The following is an 8193-nucleotide window of genomic DNA, read 5'->3' as shown; positions in this document are numbered from 1 at the left end:
ACATTGTTGGTTGGAGAAAGTTCTAGTCGTTGAGAAAATTATACTTAAGCGCGCGAAAAAGCGTAACCTTTATTACAATCTTCATTCAAGCTGCTATTTTGAATGATCACCTTCAGTAGTATAATTTTCCATACGGCTAACGGGATATATCAAATAATTGGAATAAAAACTGAGTGATTCAGAAATGTTCTGTCTCTATTAAAAATTAATCTTAATTTTTGACATCATAAATCAGTTTTTTTTCGTCAAAATCAATTCTAATAGAAGAAAAAATAAAATTAGATCAATTTTTAGAAAAAAGTTACGCCAAGAAAATTCCATATTATTTGATACCAACACAAAATGTTGTGTAGGAGAAATCAGAAACAGGAGCCGCTCATAGCATAGTTGATTGTCTTGTACGCAATTAAACTGGTATCGATTCTTAATTGGTCGGTGTTAAGTCAGACCGGACTAAGTGACAAAATATTGATTTCGAGAAAAACGTGTTTAAATTTTGAATCGCAGCATCCTCTACTTTATAATTGGAAATAATTTTTTGCCATGATTCATGTTCATACGGTTACATATTTATAATCTGGCAAAAGTCGAATGTAACTGAAGAAATTCTTTATCCAGTGTTATCATTATCTCATTTTTTGTTGTTTTGCGACTTAGTCCGGTCTGACTTAACACCGACCAATTCTCGTTCATAAGGTAAAAAAAACTAAAAGTGAAAGTTGAAATCTTTATTTCTATTATAAAGGTTTCAACTTTCATGTTCTCAATATGAATGTTCAATATAAATATATGCTATGAACATATTTTTTTTTATTTCACTTTTTCACATTTTCTACATTTTTTTTTCGATCAGTTTATCTATTTTGCCTTTCTCATATAGAAAGGTTATGCAATTGCTCCAAAAACTGACTTTCTAACGGTGGCCCGGAGTCATATACCATTCGACTCAGTTCGTCGAGATCGGAAAATGTCTGTGTGTATGTATGTGAGTATGTATGTGAGTATGTATGTGTGTATGTATGTGTGTATGTATGTGTGTATATATGTGTGTATGTATGTGTGTATGTATGTGTGTATGTGCGGATATATTAACAAAATGTCCACATCGTTTTCTCGGAGATGGCTGAACCGATTTTCACAAACTTAGTCACGAATGGAAGGCACAAGACTCCCATCGGCAGCTATTGAATTTCATTTAATTCTGATTTCCGGTTGCGGAGTTACGAGTTGAGGAGTACGGTTACATAGAAAATCTTGTTATAATTTGTCCACATCGGTTTCTCGGAATTTTCTGAACCGATTATCACAAACTTAGTCTTAAATGAAAGGTACAATGTTGCCATCTGCTATTGATTTTTTTGGATTGGACTTCTAGTTCCTGAATTACAGGATGATGAGTACGATCACGCAGAAAATGCCGATTTCAACGGATACTGCGATTAATTGATAAAGGTGAGATTTTTTCAAAAATATGGCCACAACTGCTTGGATTTGTAGTTCTGTGTCACTAACAGTCATTCAAAGTCTCTTTGGCCACATTGACCACCATCGACGGATCTGGAAGCCCAGGCGGAAGTATCCAAGAATAATAATTACATCGGTTTTTCGGAGATGGCTAGACCGATTAAACCAAACTTAAATGAAAGCTTTTACTACCCCGTAAACTGCTATTAAATTTAATTCCGATCCGACTTACGGTTCCGGTGTTGCGGGTTGTGGCATGCGGTCACATAGAAAATTCCGACTCAAAATGATACCTCGATGAAGGCAAAAAGGAAAAAAAATCGCTAAAATGAATATATCTTTGTGTCAAACAACTTGCATTAGCCGTTCTAGGTCACTGACGGTCAACCGAAGTCTCGTTGAATGCGGTCGACAGTTCGGTAGACAGTTCCGGAAGTGCCCCAGAAGAATCGCCACCTATAAAGATTAACAAACTCACATCAGTTTATCGGGGATGGTTGGGACTTTTTTGACTTTTTTGTATTTTGGCAAATTTTTGCCTTTGCTTTTCTCATGTAGAAAGGTTATGCAATCACTCTGAAAATCGTCAACCTAATTTTATTGCGACTGACATAGGATTTATGGATTTTACGGGGCTAGGGAAGTAAGGAGGACATCAGGTCCGGCGAGCGTGTGTAGGTGCAAAGTGTATTAACCCTAGAACGTTGCACTGGGGTACAAATGTACCCTACGCCTTCTTTGCAGCCGTGTGAAAACGAGAATTCGGCATTTACCGACCTGGGACCCTCACCATAATTCAATTTAGAGTTCCTAGTAAGAGTAGAAAAAGGTGGTTTGCTTATAGCCTTTGTGGAAGCAGGTGTCAAAGTTAGCGTGGGGTACATTTGTACCCCACTGTACGGTTGCCGTTAGTGTTTCGTCAGATCTCGTGCTGTCAGTGGAAATGTGATTCGTGACAATACCAGTTTAAATACTGGTTGTTTTATTGCGTAAATAACAACTAGTATTATATGATTGTTTTTAATCATTTATTTAATTAATTTAATTTAATTTTGAAGCGGATCAAAAAATTGATCTCCTTTTTGCTGATTTTTATTGTTTATATTTTATAGTTTTTCAAAGCAATGGTTCGCAAGTATAATTTGTGCACAGTAACTACAGTAACAGTAACGTTGCGTGTTACCAATGTATTACTGGTCAGAAATATTGTTTTCATTTCAATTTCCACCCCATTTCGTGGTATTTTCCAAAACACGATTTTTAAACTTTCACTCTTCAAAATAATTGCACTTTTTCAAAAATATCGAAATACCATTTTTAACCGTTTCAAGACCATTCTTTGAACTTTTAGAATCATTTGATTTTATAGTAAGCGATTTTTTAACTTTTTATTTTGATCAAACCAATTTATGTATCATTGATTCAATAAATTCCTTACTTTCACTTACACAGCTGTTTTCGAAATTTAAAAGCGAAGAAAGTGATGTATAATACATTTCTTTTGTTTGCATTTTTACCTGCGAAAAATGCGATCAAACACGTGGGGTACATTTATACCCCAGTGCAACGTTCTAGGGTGGAAAACGCAAGTGCAACGTTCTAGGGTTAAGAATGTAATAGACATTTCCACAATTCTATTGAACATATTCGGTCATGGAGTCATAGTTTTAAGAAATGAGAAAGGCACAATTGCACCGTTAGGTGGATTAAAACAGGGTTTTTTTTTCAAATTTCAATGGAAATTTTTTACAACTCTGCTGCAGGCATGCAATCAATCTAATAATTTTTGTGAAATATTTTTTTTAGTGTTACACAAGTCCTATTGGTCGTAGGTCGTAATTAAAATTCATTTATAAAAATTGCATGAAGTTCTTTTAATTGCATTATAGCCAATTTTTAATGGGATGTCCCTACTATACGTGTCATCAAAAGATAAATCCACAATGCTTCAGATTTGTTCGTTTTATTGCACGGAAGAGTTCGTATCAAGAGAGCATCTCATTAGAAATAAATAAATAAATTACTGTTGCACTAAAATCAGTCACGGGAAGTCCACTGAATCCGAGTTTGGCTTTTGTCCCAGCAAAATCTGGATTCGACGAGTCGGTTTGTTTTTTTGCTTAAAAACTTTTTACATTTTGTTTTTCCCTAGCCAGCTTCATGCATAGGCACTGTACGCCAAATTCTGCCCAGCATACTCCGGTTCGGCATCCACGGCAGCGAATGATCGGCCTGCATCCCATGGACCGTGGGCGGCAATGTGCGGATGATGACTGTCAGCGGCAAGCTGAAATTCAAAAAAAATATATTTCAATTCATATTCCCATTAAATGTATCAATTGTCCACCTTCTTGCACAACTGGAAGACGGCCAACCCAACGGACACAATGAACGAGAAGAACGACAGCTGCAGCGAGTTCCAGGCCTTCAGCCCGAGAACACCGAGAGCCATCGGGATCAAAGTCATGGCTTTCAGCAGAATAAACACCATGATTGGGATGACGATCTTCTTCAGCTTGGATTTGCGCGCTTCGCCTACGCTGCGACCGCTGTCAACCTTGGCGAAATTCACCGTCAAACTCAGCTCTTCACTGTCCAGGTTGCGCGGCGAAACGGTAACCTTAGCGTTAGCAACCGGTAGCTTGAACGTAACGTCGTGACTTTTCAGGTACTGTTCAACGTTTTCCATTAGACCGGCTGCACTACGAGCTCCATTTCCTGTGTATCCGTTGCCGTGAACTTCGACGTCATCAGTGAGCTGGCGGGATAAATGATACGTAAAAACTTAACTAATTAAGTTGTGACCACATCTCAACATACCTTAAAGTTATCCTTCTTGAACACGGTATCCAAAAAGTCCATGATTTTGTACTTCAGGCAAGCTCCGGAGTCCCCATCGGTGCTGCATAACGATCGCATCTCTTCGACCATTCCGTCCATCGGGGTTCCCTTCCAGAAGGCAGGTTTACTCGCGGGGTTCGCTCCGGCCAGCCCAACCAGGGCGACAGTTAGTATCACATATTTGAATGCCATCTTGCAGGACGACTTTTCTTGCGTTTTTCCACCACAAAAAACTTTCTCAGCTGACCGCTGCTCTAACTATCGATGTGACCACGGGGAACGAAATGTACGATTTGCTGGTGTAAAATTTAATCACTTCAGTTTATATACGACCTTCCGGTAACCGTGTATAGTTTCCGATTTCGTCGATTGGGATGTGCCATGTGCGGACGGATTCGGAAAAGTTCGCTTTGATTCGGATATTCACGCACTTGCCAACGTTGCCTACGAATCGAAGTTGTAATGATTTGTTTTGTTGTCGCTTTTTTTTCGCTGTGGTGGGGGAGGAAGGCGACAATTGCCCCCAAATTGTAGCGGTGGTCCGAACTGCTGCCAAGTGACAATATGTCGAAGGAAAATTTACTTGAGGATTTCGGTCACGTAGGAGGAGGTTTTATTTTCTTACACTTTTACAACCCAACTACTGCTGCCCGGGGGCAAGCGAGGAAAGAAGGTACAGTTGAATATGCTAAAACAAACGATATGTTTGGAATGTTTAGAGCACTGCTGTACATTGTTTTCTTTTGTGCCTAATATTTTTTTAGGGCTGATATGGATTCACAGATTTATTGGTTAATAATTTGCTACGATGCACGAAAGTTAAATGTAATGGTTGGCACGCAGGATAGCTACGTTCGGGCTGTCAGTTGAGAGTTGCGCTCAAAATTATAGCCAAACACCGTAATCAAACTTTCATTGTGCAACTGTGAAAGGAGCTGAACTGGTTACAATACAAATAACCATTTTATCAATGGTGTATGAATTTGGTATGGTATCGAAGATATTTTGATTCAAATGTTATAAAGTATGTGCCAAGGAACATGCGAAAATTATCATAAAATAAACAAAGTGATTTACGTTTTTGCTATTGCTAATTATTATAACTTGTTTTAACATTGTAGTGTGAACATAGTGTTCGAAATATTAATAAATTGCATACCAATTTACATTTTCTAGTTGTTAACTGTCCACAAAAAGGAACTTTTACCCCACAGTTCGAATCTTTTGATGGTTGAATAGCGTCTATCATGGCGGCCAAGTTAATTTGCCATGATACTGATGAAAGGATGTTGAAATGCAGTTTTAGTTTAAAAATAAACTTCTCTTGAATGTAATCAAATCGCAGTTCATTATGCTGGGGAATACGCATTGTTTTGCCTGAGAGAAATGACAACTTGAGGTTTGCATAAGAATTATGGATATTATGTTCGTTGAATTGCAGTGAAGCTATGTAAATTATAAATTATTATTATTAACATTAGTTCAGTCATTATTCTTAACAATATTTCATATTTGATTTCATCTAAAAATGAAAAAAAAACAAAAAAATCTGTTCATTTGTCGCTCGAAATATCTTCCTTATCAATTCAATTCAATAGTAGCAACACTCCCGGTGGTCAACCTACTAATTTAATACTAAGAGATTTTGGAAGCTAGAACAATCGCTTAAAATAAGCAAAATATACAAAAAATGTAAAAAGACACAAAATATGTTAAAAATTTAAGGAATGTAAAAGCGGTAGAAAAAAAAATAATGTAACATTCGTAAAAATAAGTCAAAAATGCGAAAAAAATCAAAAAATTTAAAAAATGTAAGCAAAGTAAAAATCCAAAAGATACAGAAATGTAAAATAACTTTTTTAATTTTTTTACATTTTTACAGCCTTGAAATTTTTGACATTTTTTAAACTTATTGCAATTTTAGTTTTTTATTTACATTTTGAACATTTTTTTTGTTTTTTTTCGTTTTTTACATCTTCAGCATTTTTGACATTATCAAATTTTTTATATTGTTTACATTTTAACATTTTTTGAACGTTTTACATTTGTAGATTTTACATTTAGTACATTTTTTGAAATTTTGAACATTATTTACATATTATACACCATGACATTTTTCCATTCTTAAATTTTTGCATTTTTCCATACATTATACATTTTCAAAATTTTATTCATTATGCATTTTCAAAATTTTTACATTTTCAACTTTTTCACATTTTTAACATTTTTTTCATTTTGATATTTTTTTCAAGTCTTTTCACTGTATTTATTTTTAACATTTATAATATTTAATATTTTTGACGCTTTTCTTTACATTTTTCAAATATTTTACATTTATGTCCTTTGGTAAAAAAAATAGCTTTCATTTCTTTTTTTACTTTTTCAACATTTTGTGCAATTTAAACTTTTTTATTTCTAACATTTTTAACATTTTTAACATATTTAACATATTTAACATTTTTAACATTTTTAACATTTTTAACATTTTTAACATTTTTAACATTTTTAACAATTTTAACATTTTTAACATTTTTAACATTTTTAACATTTTTAACAATTTTAACATTTTTAAACTTTTTTGACATTTTTAACATTTTTAACATTTTTAACATTTTTAACACTTTTAACATTTTCAACATTTTTAACATATTTAACATTTTTAACATTTTTAACATTTTTAACATTTTTAACATTTTTAACATTTTTAACATTTTTAACATTTTTAACATTTTTAACATTTTTAACATTTTTAACATTTTTAACATTTTTAACATTTTTAACATTTTTAACATTTTTAACATTTTTAACATTTTTAACATTTTTAACATTTTTAGCATTTTTAACATTTTTAACATTTTTAACATTTTTAACATTTTTAACTTTTTTAACATTTTTAACATTTTTAACATTTTTAACATTTTTAACATTTTTAACATTTTTAACATTTTTAACATTTTTAACATTTTAACATTTTCAACATTTTTAACATATTTAACATATTTAACATTTTTAACATTTTTAACATTTTTAACATTTTTAACATTTTTAACATTTTTAACATTTTTAACATTTTTAACATTTTTAATATATTTAACATTTTTAACATTTTTAACATTTTTAACATTTTTAAAATTTTTAACATTTTTAACATTTTCAACATTTTTAACATATTTAACATTTTTAACATTTTTAACATTGTTCAATACTCACCTTTAATTCTCCAATACGAACCTGAAAGAAAATGAAATTTTATACAATGTAAATATCTGTAAATACTTACCTAGCCCTAAGAAGAATTGAACTAATCCTAGAATATTATATACAAAATGCAATGTAAAATACCGTACGATTCGCACAGTCTGCCCACTGTGCAAACCCTAAGCAGAAATGGATTCTGCAAACCTTAACATAGCTGTCAAACAGCCGCAGCATAAACACACATAGAAAAATGTACACAAACAACATAGAATAAATACAGATAATTAAAAGCAATCAGTGGTGTCGGTCGCAGAAAAATCAATCGAAGTTCGTTTTTATTTCGCGATATCCCAAGTTCCCTACAAACCCGTTATACTCGCGCGCGATCTCCAGCGGAAGGTGCAGTGGATGCAGAAGAAAGTCCTGATCCAGCAGGTGAAAATAGGAGAAAAGTGTTTCGGAAAGATCCAAAAGTGAGAAGAGTAGCGAAGTGCGTGAACATAAATTTGGTCCTTCGAGCCGGATCTTGAAGAAAACTGCCCAGAATAGGCAAAAAAGTGAACAGAAAACTGCCCAGAATAGGCAAAAAGTGAAAATAAAACTGCCCAGAATAGGCAAAAGTGATTGCAAATTGCCCAGAATAGGCGAAAAAATCGCAAAGAACGGCCCCGCTGTAGACGGGTATAGCCA

At 33.5% G+C, this 8193-nt stretch overlaps 1 protein-coding gene across 1 annotated transcript; it reads right to left on the bottom strand.

The window, feature by feature from the left end:
• Window positions 1–3612: 3612 nt before the first annotated feature.
• On the bottom strand, window positions 3613–4497 carry LOC131676293 (uncharacterized). Its single transcript, XM_058955413.1, has 3 exons — window positions 4285–4497; window positions 3812–4222; window positions 3613–3751 (listed from the first exon to the last, which is right to left on the bottom strand). Exons 1-3 carry the CDS (start codon window positions 4495–4497, stop codon window positions 3623–3625), a joined length of 753 nt encoding a protein of 250 aa, XP_058811396.1. The 3' UTR covers window positions 3613–3622.
• Between the last annotated feature and the right edge of the window lie 3696 nt (window positions 4498–8193).

Source organism: Topomyia yanbarensis, chromosome 1, assembly GCF_030247195.1.
Source record: "Topomyia yanbarensis strain Yona2022 chromosome 1, ASM3024719v1, whole genome shotgun sequence".
In the NCBI taxonomy this organism is placed as follows: Eukaryota; Metazoa; Arthropoda; class Insecta; order Diptera; family Culicidae; genus Topomyia; species Topomyia yanbarensis.
This window is presented reverse-complemented; position numbering and strand designations above follow the sequence as displayed.

Coding starts and splice junctions, on each gene's coding strand:
- LOC131676293 (XM_058955413.1), bottom strand. CDS start 4,497: ATGGCATTCAAATATGTGATACTAACTGTCGCCCTGGTTGGGCTGGCC. Junction 4,223..4,284: donor TCAAGAAGGATAACTTTAAG/GTATGTTGAGAT, acceptor TTATCCCGCCAG/CTCACTGATGACGTCGAAGT. Junction 3,752..3,811: donor TCTTCCAGTTGTGCAAGAAG/GTGGACAATTGA, acceptor TTTGAATTTCAG/CTTGCCGCTGACAGTCATCA.